Source organism: Exophiala aquamarina, assembly GCF_000709125.1.
Source record: "Exophiala aquamarina CBS 119918 chromosome Unknown aczIA-supercont1.18, whole genome shotgun sequence".
Taxonomy (NCBI): domain Eukaryota; kingdom Fungi; phylum Ascomycota; class Eurotiomycetes; order Chaetothyriales; family Herpotrichiellaceae; genus Exophiala; species Exophiala aquamarina.
Window position 1 is genome coordinate 585,941 of NW_013550570.1, and position 12,584 is coordinate 598,524.

At 46.5% G+C, this 12,584-nt stretch overlaps 4 protein-coding genes across 4 annotated transcripts; 1 reads left to right on the forward strand and 3 right to left on the reverse strand.

The window, feature by feature from the left end:
- Nucleotides 1–2,695: 2,695 nt before the first annotated feature.
- A1O9_11694 (1-pyrroline-5-carboxylate dehydrogenase) lies at nt 2,696–4,490 on the reverse strand (the record flags this gene model as incomplete). Its single annotated transcript, XM_013399589.1, has 2 exons — nt 2,696–4,294; nt 4,341–4,490. 2 exons carry the CDS (start codon nt 4,488–4,490, stop codon nt 2,696–2,698), a joined length of 1,749 nt encoding a protein of 582 aa, XP_013255043.1.
- Nucleotides 4,491–4,880: 390 nt separating this feature from the next.
- A1O9_11695 (uncharacterized protein) lies at nt 4,881–5,819 on the forward strand (the record flags this gene model as incomplete). The annotated part of the gene is made up of 2 exons (XM_013399590.1): nt 4,881–4,932; nt 4,993–5,819. The coding sequence occupies 2 exons, from the start codon at nt 4,881–4,883 to the stop codon at nt 5,817–5,819; spliced, it is 879 nt and encodes a 292-aa protein (XP_013255044.1).
- Nucleotides 5,820–6,018: 199 nt separating this feature from the next.
- On the reverse strand, nt 6,019–7,461 carry A1O9_11696 (uncharacterized protein; the record flags this gene model as incomplete). The annotated part of the gene is made up of 1 exon (XM_013399591.1): nt 6,019–7,461. One exon carries the CDS (start codon nt 7,459–7,461, stop codon nt 6,019–6,021), a length of 1,443 nt encoding a protein of 480 aa, XP_013255045.1.
- Nucleotides 7,462–8,049: 588 nt separating this feature from the next.
- A1O9_11697 (uncharacterized protein) lies at nt 8,050–9,833 on the reverse strand (the record flags this gene model as incomplete). The annotated part of the gene is made up of 5 exons (XM_013399592.1): nt 8,050–8,510; nt 8,556–8,739; nt 8,796–8,971; nt 9,017–9,290; nt 9,342–9,833. 5 exons carry the CDS (start codon nt 9,831–9,833, stop codon nt 8,050–8,052), a joined length of 1,587 nt encoding a protein of 528 aa, XP_013255046.1.
- Between the last annotated feature and the right edge of the window lie 2,751 nt (nt 9,834–12,584).

Below are 12,584 nucleotides of genomic sequence, written 5' to 3' on the forward strand. Positions count from 1 at the left end.
CTGGGCAAAGGTTGTTGAGAACTCGTCCACAATTGACTTATGTGGCAGAAGCAAACTCAAGATTATGGGTTCTGGTACTACATTTTATGTCGAACTGGTTTGCCGCTCAGCCGGATCGACATGTTGTGGCAGTGAGAGCATCAAATACTGCATTCGCCAGTGGTTATCCAATAACATTGCCGACTTGCCTTCGAAGTTTGAAGAACTACTCGAACGGTGCCTCCGATTATTGCGGCTGAGATGATAATGCTGTTGACATAACACAGGTGCGACCAAGGATCGACTTCCACTATGAAGAACTCTCCAACTGGGGCGACTCCGGCGGTCTAAAATGTTTTGACAACATTGTTGACATAAAAAGCCCATGCAAGCACTAAGTGTTGCCTAGCGCTGCAAAAATTGTTGCCAAAAAGTTTTGGTCTGGTTGATCTACCTCCAATAAAAAATGTAACCATGGTTCTTGACCTTGTCATTCCGTCTATCAGCTACTTCTCTTCAGCTACTTCTCTTCAGCGCCATTCATCTTATTTCAAGCTGAACTTGCGTCAAGTTGATTGATGATGAGAGAGATGACTTACAATAGGTCGAACAATTATCGTTTGACTCTGTTTGCAGAAATGTGGTATCGTTCGAATTTCAAGGCTCAAATGGAATATTTAGATCGACGGTGCTCTATGCAAAGCGGTGACTGCAAAGATTGTTCACAGCTTCAAGCTTCTACCATCCACTACTTGCAAACATGAGCTTGGAGTCGAAATTCCCAACCACAGATACAAGAATTGAGGACGGAAACATTGGGCGCCTTGCGGAGCCAACTCTCCACCAAATTTGCTGTGCGAGGCCAATTAGCAACTGATATGTTTGTGGAGTGGTTGCTTTTTGGGACCAGAGTGTTGATTACACCATGTAGATATGGGGATTCTCTGGTAGAGGTCAATTCAGAAGCTGAGACAAAGCTGCGGAGAAAGATTGATTGGCATATTATTCCAATCGTCTCATTCCTCTACTTGTTTTGCTTTATCGATAGGGCAAATATTGGTAAACAATCTCAATAACCCGTCTTTCTACTACTTATATGTAGCACAGGAAATGCCAGGCTAGCAGGTCTTGAAAGGGACCTGGGTTTGGACGGATTCGACTATAACCAGGTCCTATCGGCATTTTATGTCGGTTACATTATATTCGAACTTCCTTCAGCTTTTGCATGCAAATTACTTGGCCCTGGATGGTATATTCCGTCTATAACGATCGGCTTTGGCATATTCTCCATTGTCACAGGGTTTTGCACAAATATTCATAATATCTCTGCGGTAAGGTTTCTTCATGGGGTATGTGAAGCTGGGATGCTTCCAGGCATCGCATACTAACTTTCCCGTTGCTATCGGCATAAAGAACTTGCTCTGCGACTTGCGTTGTATATTGTAATGGCACTATTAGCTGGAGCATTTGGAGGCCTACTGGCATCAGGGATTTTAAAGCTTGATCATTTCAGTAGCTTGCGGACGTGGCGAATGATCTTCGCTATCGAGGGAATCATAACATGTGGCCTTGGCTTGATAGCCTTATGTATCCTACCAGATCGACCGGAAAGTGCAAGACGGTTGTCCACCTCCGAAAAGGACCTATCAATTATACGAATAAAATCAGAACGACCTGGAACAACAGAGGTCATCGACAAATTCAATACTACCAAAATCACCAAGGGGCTATCCCGCAACTTTGGCCACTTCCATTGTCTTTCTGCTTAGCAACATTACATCCCAGGGGCTATTATTCTTCACACCAACGATTGTTAGCAGCATTTACCCGGGACGAAGCGTTGTCTCTAACCAGCTATACTCCGTACCACCATATATCATTGGGGCTTTCTTCAGCCTACTGATTGCTTACCTCAGCCGAAGAACAGGCCGTTATTTGGTCCTGTATATTTGTGTGATGCCTTTACTGATGTGCGGGTTTAGCTTTTTTTTAGCATCACCAAACCCAACAGTTCGCTATGTAGCGACTTTTCTTGCAGCGAGTGCAGCATTTTGCTTTGTTGTGCTGGGAAATGCTCTGATATCGGCAAATGTGATCTCTGATACATCCCGATCTGCTGGTATTGGATTGAACTCCATGTGCAGCAACATTGGAGGACTGATTTCGACATGGTCATATCTACCATTTGACAAACCGGACTTTAAAATCGGCAACGGAGTTAACCTTGGAGCAAGCTCAGCTAGGTTGATTATTTGTTCTCTTCTCTGGGTGTGGATGATTTAGGACAACAAACAACGATCGAGGAAGGATGTAGAAACTGAAATTAGGAGCTTGTCCACTCGAGAGATTCAAATTTAGACTGGAAACACCCTGCGTTCGGCTACTACAAGTATTGGCGATCTAGCAACATTAACAAGTGAGTCCGAAAGTCTGACTTCCAACATATATATTGACCTCAAGAGTTTAGGCAGGTAGCCACAGTTCCAGGTCGTTGGACCAGTAGTTCTTTTTGTGTGCAGAGGAGGGAGTGGGAGACGATGTAGAGAGTGGCTTTTGGCAACCCTGAAGAGTAAAGCTCCTGATATAATGCTGCTTGCCTTTCCCGGACCTACCAGGCTGCGAAGCCTAAAATTTGGGTGCATGCGTCTGATCCCCTGGTTCCAACGTCAATGCAACGCTGATTATAAAGCCCAAGAAGAGTTAATGTAGTGAAATACTATAAGTTGCTAGGGTACAGTACAGTCTCGAGACGACCAAACTCCTCCTTGAGGGTCCGAGGAGAGAGGAATCGTCTCAAGGAGTCTGCACTTCCAGCCTTGTCATTAGTACCACTGCCTCTGGCGCCACCGAACGACTGCTGACCGATAACTGCTCCAGTAGTCTTGCAATTTGTGTAAAAGTTACCAGCCGAATATCGGAGCATTTCCTCCGCCTTTTCAATAGCTTTAGTATCACTGGCAAAGATGGCACCCGTAAGAGCGAAATTGCCACCCTGTTGGTCGATTTTTTCGAGCAAAGTATCAAAACCAGCATCTTCGTAGATGTAGACAACTAGAACCGGACCGAACAACTCCTGGTCAAAAAGATAGTGGTCCAGGGTATTTGACACATATACGGTAGGTTCGATGTAATAACCTTTACTGTTGTCGTAGTTGCCACCATTTATGAGTTCTAGCCGACTGTCTTGGTTTGCAGTTTCTATAACGCTAGTAATCCGGTCATATGCAGGTTTGTTAATGACAGGCCCCAAGAAGTTACCAAAGTCTTCGGGATCACCCATTTTGATATCCTTGAGGTGGCCCTTTAGTTCATTAAGAAACTCTGAAGCTCGACTTTTTGGTAGGTAGACCCGTGAGCACGCCGAGCATTTTTGTCCAGAATATTCAAAAGATGCCCGCATTGTATGCTTTACGGCATTGCTGATGTCGGCCGACGAGTGTACCAAATGAAAATTCTTGCCAGATGTCTCGGCCACCATACGAGGGAAATCCCTGTACCTTTTTTCGATGACACCCTCTGCGGCCTTGTGATAGAGGCTTCGAAAAATGTCGGAGGAACCTGTGAAGTTGAGAGCTGCGAATTGGGGGTGGTCAAACACGACCCTTGTGATCATCTCGGCATCTCCATTAACAAATTGGACAACATCAGGTGGTAGGCCAGCCTCCAAAAGGATCTGGTAGACAAGGTGACTAGCATAAAATGAGGCAGGAGAAGGTTTCCAGAGCACGACATTCCCCAAGAGCGCAGGTCCAGATACTAGATTTCCACCAATTGCGGTGAAATTGAATGGCGAGACCGCATATACGAAGCCTTCAAGAGGGCGCCAATCTGTCCGACCAGCATGTCCTGGAGCATTGAGAGTGGGTTGCCGATCGTATATATCTTGAGCAAAAGATACGTTGAAGCGGAAGAAGTCGGCAAGTTCTGCAGCGGCATCGATCTCTGCTTGCCATGCATTTTTGCCCTGACCTAGCATTGTAGCTGCCATGATCTCGAAGCGATATTTACTGGATACGAGTTCGGCAGCCCGAAGAAAGACAGCAGCTCTGTCGAAGAAAGGGGTAGCGGCCCATTCCACCTTTGCTTTCATAGCAGCTTCGATTGCGGCGGAAACATCCTGTTGAGTTGCAGGCTGATACTTGGCCAGCACGCTCGCGTGATCGGCAGGCATATGCTGCGACAACTCAACACTGCCCTGGCTGGTGACTTGCTGTCCATTTCGAATGAAAGGCACTGAGATGGGGACTTTTGACCGAAGATCTTTCAGTGCTTCTTCCAACTTCTTCCTTTCCGGAGATGTCCTGGCATAGTGAAGCTGTGCGACTTAGCGATTTCGGCCAGTATCTGGGTTTCTGACTTACATTTTCCTCGTTAAAAGGTTTTGGTGTTCTGTGGGACCCTGCTGTCGCTATTGACCTTGATGGTACTGTGTTTGGTCCTGGTATCTTTCGTTGCTTGAGATAGGTGCAGCTAATTATTTGTCTTTGCGTTCTTGCCCTTACTTGTTGCATTGCAATTGAGTAGTTGGTGGACATCTAAAACGGACAAAGAGTCTTCAGACCTCACTGCTCTAGTAGGAAGTTCCAGTTTTGCAATCGTGTTAACCAGATATTCTAACAGAATTACAGATTTGTGCAGGTACTGAAGCCACCTTGAAAGGCGTCTGGGCTCATTTCCCGTGCTGTGGGATCAATCGGTAGCACAGCCGAGAGCCGCGGAGAGTGGCGACGTCCAACATCGGAATTGGAGCCGTAGTCTTCCCAAAAGACTGCGCCAAGCTCGGGGATCGGCACTGTTTGAGATATCGAGACCACACACCTCTGTCGGGCGATCTGTTGTTCTTCTGCACATGGATCAAGGCTGATTGAGATTATATTTGGCACAGAATTGAATATTGGAAGATGAGTAACGTAAGCAGCGAATTTAGCTTGAAATTGGGTGTGATAGGGTGTGGTAAGATAGCTTCATGTAATCGCTCACGTTGCTCTAAGGCTTAACTAATGTATTGTTCAGGAAGCCTGGGCACTGCAATTCTTCGTGGATTACTTACTGCGAATAACGCAAACCTGACGCCAGCTGAGGTTCGAGCATCTGTTGTCTCCAAAGCGTCTGCCGTTGCTCTGCGCGAAACATTACGCAGCATATCGGAAAAAGTGGCAGTCAATGTCTACCAGGGTCAGAATGTTACTGTTGCGCAGGAATCCAACATTATTATTCTCGCGTGTCCCCCACAATTCATGACCACGACCCTGGGAGAGGGTGGCATGCAGGATGCACTTCGGGGGAAGCTATTGATTAGTGTACTTGCGGGAGTCACAACGCAAAGTATCCATGAGGCCATCTCTAGAGGCAGATCGTCATCAGCAATGGAATACTACGTGGCCAGAGCATTACCTAACCTTGCTGTCGCGCAACATGCTTCTGCGACTGCCATTGAAATTGTTGACCCTGAGCTTCCTGCTGATAAAGGAGACATGGTGTCTGCAGTCTTCCTACAGCTTGGCAGAATTATGTACCTGCCAGCCTCCCTCATGGATGCAGCCACCGTAATGTGTGGTTCTACACCAGCTTTCATTGCCATCTTCCTCGACGGTATAATTGACGGTGCGGTGGCCGCTGGTGTTCCGCGGAACAAAGCTGATGTTATGGTTTCTCAAGTCCTAGCCAGTACAGCTGCCCTGATGCAGAATGGACAACGCGCCTCATCATTGAGAGAGTCTGTCTGTGCCATGCCCGGATGTACAATCCAAGCCAGCATAGTCCTCGAACAGGGTGGGGTTAGAGGCACCGCTGCAACGGCTATGAAGGCAGCCATCACAGCCGCCGGAAAACTTGGGTGAAGAGAGATCTCTGAATTTTGTATACATCATGGAGAGAAAAGGCCAATCGGTGCCTGTGGGATGATGTTAAAGTACAACATCGGCCTTGCAACTCATGCTTCCTATAGAAAAAGATCTGCGCATAGAGGAAAAAGTGAATCTTTGAAAGACCAAGCAAGGCACAAGCATCGCGTTACTTTCAGCACTGATGGTCATTTCATTACACGTGCTTACGTGATAAGGTCAATCTCTCCCACAATTCCTTTTTCAATCGAGGTATACCTTCCTTCATTCTCGCCGCAGCACCTCGATTCTCCACCAACCGTCGAAAGAGATACTGCATGCATTCTTGAATTGAACCCCAGGTTAAACACTTGTATACCTTGGGCACGAAGACTTTCTGCCCAGTGGCTTTGTTTTGGTTGATAGCATTCTCTCCTCTTTGTATGAGCTCACATCCGATATCGTCTGCCATTCCTTGAAGCTGCGCAAACTCCACTTGAACTTTGAGCTTTGATTCTTTCATTAGATCGTCCGCCAATCTCGCCGCTCCGCGAATGGTTTGCGTATTATGACCAGCACATAGGAGATCATACTTCAAGTCTGGATTAGACTCAAACACAGTGAAGCCAGTTCCTCGGAGTAAGTCTTCAACAATGCCATTGTAGCAGTCATCTGTTTCTGCTTTGGTGTCATGAATATTCTCTCTTGCATCAATCGCAATGTAGGCTCCACGAACGAGCTTAATCGCCGACTTCCAGCCTTCATCTGCCGCAATCTGCATTTGACGTTGGGTTTTTTGTCTGGCCGACTTAAGATAAGCCTGAATGGTGTTATACACAAGTGGCTTCTCGCCTCGATTATACTTTCTCATTAGATCGAACGTCCAACGATCAATAGATGGTTGGAAGACTTGCTGCTCGGAATCAATCCAAATCCGGCATCCTCTGGAAGCAGCTTTCTCACAGATCTCGTCCATGGCTCGAACCCAGACTTCAGGAGCAGATTCGTCATTCATTAACGCCTGAGTAATTTGTAGGCCAGCTCCCGTGAGTTTGACGCCTAACCAGTCGCCCTCCTGAGTCATATCTAAAGTACTCAAGTTCCCTTCCTTCCATTGCTCTACCTCAACCTCCACGGCTGATGCCTTACCGCTGTATCCATGGAATCCACTTTCCGTACTGAACTGAACTTCCTTCCCATAGCAAAGAACAGCCCCAGAGAAGCCTAGCTGTTTAATAGCTTTAGATGTATTTTGAATTTCTCTCTCATTTCTGCCGGCACAAAATTGATCATAGATGACAGGTCGGATAACCGCACGTAGGATTGGGTTTTTATCTGGATTGAGGAAAACCGTGTTTGAGTGAGCAATTCTTGAGAATATGGCTAACCCTGGGTTAAACAGCAATGGCGAGGTAAAAAAGATGCTGAGCAAAAGGCTTCGAATGACGCTTGATACTGGTAAGCGAGCAAGCGGAGAGTAAGGTAGTTCTGTGGCCTTCACTGACACTTCAGCAGTATCTGTCAATCCTTTTTCAGCCTTGATAGCCCAGTTACTCTGGTAGGATGCTTGTGGTCTATTCCCAATGAAGATCCGCTGGAAATTATTCGTTGTAGTCCCACAGCGACGTGGTAGGAAATATGTGACTGCTCTGCGCTCCATTATGCACTGCTAATCCGTTGCAACCAAGATGTTGATGTAAGGCCAGTAGTTATAACAATACGAACATCTATCATGCATATACTACAAGTATTCAAGAGTGATGCAGGATCAATAGTGCCATGCGGGAAACCACAAGGATGCTACCCGTATACGGGGGCCTGTTGGCTAAGCTACGGTTTCAACGCGGTTCAGTCAAAAATCAGGTGCACGATGACACGGGGATAGACGAGCTGAAAATAGTCAGAAGACCCGAGTCCCGATTCAAAAACTTGTTGCGTTTTGACAGATGGACCCCATTGATCTTGGACATGGCGGATCGGTTGCCGCTGGAGTTCGGTAAGCCGATGCACCAGTGCCCTACCGAAGCGAATTTTGGTTTTGCTAAGGGACGTCACAAAGGAAGTACGATTCAAATCACTACAGCTTACATTACAGCTTACATTACAGCTCACATTATAGCTGACATTCTCAGAACAATGCAACTATTGGCAAGTCGAGTGGTTAGACCGGTCTGGTCGTGGGAGATTGAGTATTCCTAGTGAACTCATCACCTAGATCTACAGGGCTCCTAAGCCTATTCACAACTCTCTAGGTCGCAGAGCCTGTAGTTATGTCCTCGATGCCGTCAAGATCTAAACCTTCCACCACTGTCATCAATTGGTCAGCGGTGAAAGTAGTTGGCCACATAGTATCATCGAAAAAATTGTAGCCAAAGTTCGGACCAGCTATACTTGCGTCTTCGTTTGTACTTCCAAATAGAGTATTTACCTGCTGCTCTGCGTTTACACCGCGGTCATCATGATCCAGACTGTTCATGGTCTGGTCCGTAAAGTTGGGTGATTGGCGAAAGATTTGTTGCAACTGCTGCATTTCATTTTTCCGGGCAACGGCTTGAAGGTGTCCTTGCCGTGTGAGTTCATCTAGAACGCCGTATACCATGTCAAGCCACGGCTGAGGAGTTACAAGCAGCTCTGCGCCCACAAAAGGCGCTAGAAGCAACGTCATGCCACCTGTAAATGCAGCCTCAAGATCAAATGGCATGAAGCTTTCTGGACTATGTCAGGATATAAGTAACCAGGAGGAACATTACACACCGAGAAGGCTTTGCGCTTTCAATCTCTCAAGAACGGCTACAATGTGCTGAGCGGACTCAATTCCCATATGTAACAAGGCTCTTGTGCTACCAGATGGGGAAATTAGATTTTGTACGTCATCGGCTCTATCGAGCCTTTTCTTCAGTAGGCTGAACAACAACGGTCGGATGGCGAGAACAACACACTACTATATCAGCTCTGTGTCCAGCACTGAGCAGTTAGTGTGGTACTGGATCTTACCTGATGATGTAAGAGGTGCAAATGAGCTGATAAGCGTGAGATCCCTGCAACGGCTCCTGTGGCAGGAAGATCAAACGAGCTTTTCAGTTGACTAGTCACTTCGGCAGTGGCCTTCAGAGCGTTCTTGGTGCTATGAATGAACTTCTTGTTCAAGCGTCCTTCCGTACCGTATACAGCTATGAATAAGGTTAGTCATATCAAGAAAAGGTGTTCAAACTTACTGTTCATGATCTGGGATAATATACCCGAGAGCTTAACATTTAATTCCAATGCCAGACTTTTTTGTGATGACGTGGATGAAGTCGGAAATGAGGCGCTGATATCGTCATCTTTCAGCCCTACCGGTACTCCCATTAATGTTGACATCTGCCTATCAAGGATGTAGACTGTCCACCACACATTACGGCATCTTTGAACATACTCCTGGTCCAGGCCATCGTCCTGCATATTTGTATGCATTCCTTCTGCAAGCGCTATCCTTAGGGCTTCGCCAATCTACAGCATATTTCAGACATTGCAGGGATGACTGAGGGATAGAAGACATACCACAGTATAAGCCGCTGACCGAAAATCTAGACATTGAAGGTAAAGCGCCTTGCAGCAGAGTACTTCAACGGCTTGAACGGGTTGTGTAAGAAGAAAAGTGACCTCCGGCATTATTTTCATTGCGTGGACGAAGTATTCTGCCCCACGAGGCCTTCGATCATCATTTTGGCGAGAGACGAATACTTTACCAAAGGCAAGTAGTATGAGGTAGTGGACGTACCAAAGTCCCGCGGACTTTGGTACGTTACCTGTTTCTTCACTGAACTCAGTGAACTTCAGCATGAAAGTCCGTTCATCAAACAGATGAAACATTTGACCACTGTAAAATTTCACAGCGTTGATCAAGTAAAGAGCATGGTCCATCGAAGGAAGTAGCGGCTCTTCTGAAATTGAATCATCTTTCAAACCATCCCAGCCTAGATCGTACATTGTACCGTCAAAGGATGTACTCTGCTTAGGGGCAGGCTGACCAGTGAGTCGATCATAAGCCATGCTGAGAACTTGGTGTGTGAATGCCCAGTTTGAAGAAGTACCGAGATACCCTAGGAAGCATAAATTTTTGATCAATGTAGGTGATAGGGTTGGTAAAACGTACAAGGGCGGCCGGTGCTGTCGGCGACATAGCGCGGCGCATCGCTGGAGAATGGGTTGGTCAATTGTGCTGATGGAGTTGCACGTCCAGAGTCTGAAGCAACTCGCAGATTGGTATCATCCTGGAGAACTTGATCCGTTTGAGAAGATATCTGTTGATTATCTTGCCCATGGCGCTCTAGATGAATGGCTCGAGGAAGTGAGAATATTGTTTGGATAAGGCGTAAGACTTACGAGAGACCAGGCAAGCATCTCCAAGAGTAATGCGCTCAATAATATTCCCCGAACATGATGGCAACGTATTGGGCTCTGGAGCTACATATCCCTTTGCTCGCTTTTCCAGTTCGCTGATAAATCTAGAGAATGTGAAGGTAAATTATCAGTACTTCCCGTGGTGTAAGGAGGCCTACCTTCTAGACACCAGGACCTTTTGCGCCTCGTCCTCAAAATAACATAGCAGGTTCCTCTTGGTACATTGTTGACATGGATGGCGACCCGAGCAGCGGATCTTTTGCTGTCGACAGCGAGTACATCTTGATTCTCACTATTAGCCGTCGGTCACATTAGCCTTTCATGTAAGCAACGCACGCATTCGCCACACGCTTCCGCACACCACTTCCTCGGTGATCCGTAGACTGCGGGGCCATCTTATCCGAGACGATGCAAGCTGAGTTTCTGCAGGTTAGGAGCCGTGAAAAGGGCCAAATACAAAGACCCCGATTATTGAGGTCGGATGCTTTGCCGGCTCATCCAGTGAGGTGCAGCCAGAACCTAGAACCGCGACTACGGGCTCTAACCAATCCTGGTCAAAATATCCGCGAACTCGTGACGAATGTCAACCGAGTCGGTCTCTTCCCGTGCTCGGTACAAACTCCGACAATATTGCGCTTCGGGCCAGGGATAATCGGAAAAAGGTTAAGCGACCGAAGGTGATATCTGATGAGCAGCTATTATCTAGATAATGCATTGTATACTATTCATATCTTGCGCGTTACAGCCTCGCCTTGAACATATTATTCTGCTCTTCAAAGACGAACCGGATCTCCTCTGTCGTACCAATTCTCCATGTCGGAATTGCCAACTAAGCAATTTCTACTGACTGTTTTTGAACAAGTCAATCACCCACGATCCCGCAACCGGCATCATCGTGAATGCATGTCCTGATTTTCCGGTCGTTACAATCACAAAATGATTTGTCTTCGGTAAGAATTCGATGCAGTACTCGGAATCTGCTGTATCGGTGAACCAACGCCTTTTCCTATCCACGGAAGGTTGGTCTGCTAACCACAGCAAAGATTCTTTAAGTAGCTGTCGCACCTTGGCTTTGTCTTCAGCGGGGATATTGTCCTATGACGGTTGTAGATCATCCATAAAAGGTAGCGAGATACCGGTACTCTTGTAAGTGTTGACATATCCTGCTCCAAGGGGACAGACCTTGAAACACTTGGTTTCAGGGTCTGGTTCGAAGAAGGAGCATAAATCCTTCATATTGAGTTCTGGAATGCCTTATAGGAGATCACACTCAGTATTTGTTAATTGCATGTGTGCTACAACCTACAGACCAAGATTTCGCGATGCTGGTGAAAAGCTGCAAGACAAGAGACAAACTAATGCGAGTTTGTGAATTGTCTCGTCCACGGTTTTGACCGTAGTACATCTTTAGAACTTTCCTGAATATTATAGATAAGTTTGGTTACTTTGCCATGATGGTGTCCGAATATGAACTTCACACATTTACCACATAGATGTTGATGGATGCCGTTCATCACTTTGGAAGCATTTACAGATCTAGCGAAGCAATTGAGATAGCCTTTGAAGCCTGTGACTGGACCATTGGACTGCCAGAACAGCTTCCGACAGTTGTCTGCGGTATCTAGAGGCGAGACGTGTGGCTTAATCAATTGGTGACCATTTATCAACGCCGAAGCCTCCTGTAAGTGTGTATTAGCTTTCTCAGGGGCCCCCCCGTTGTCGCTACCACATATCTAATTTGATGATAATGCGGCCCCAAGAGTGGTGGGCTTCACTCACTAATACTTTGCTATTACAATGTTCGACTCGGGAAGAAATCGGCTAAGATATCCGCTTCCTAATGATAGATCGATGTAGAAAGTGCTTTCACACTCTGGGCGGACGATTATATTGAGACCAAATCCACCTAAATACTGTGAAGGAAGCTTTGCAGCTGTATCAAAGATAGTTAGATGCGAAGGACTTCACGGCAGCGGATTAAGGATCTGTCACGGACTGTTGAACTTGCCCCTACTGTATTGGTAGTAGTTAAGTGAAAGGCAAAGACATAGCGCACTGGTCGTGATTTATCGGATACACAGTTCAATACAATTTGGATTATTGCCAATGCCAACGACCTGAACATGGAAGAGGCTTTAGTCTTCTTGTAAAACTCCAGAAGCTAAAGCAATCATTCTGGCTAACCCTGTCTTCCTGTACAATCCATTTTCACCATCTTTTCCTCGTCCCATGGACAGCCTTCCGAATTCTCCCCAGATCTGTAGCCGCCAACTACCAGGCTATGCAGATAGTCCTTCGCACCGTCCGTTACACTGCATGTAATATATAGCCCTTCTTGTCAGCCCCAGGGAATCAGGATTCCACTCAAAACTGGTAGGGCAGTGCTATGGTGGCGAGACG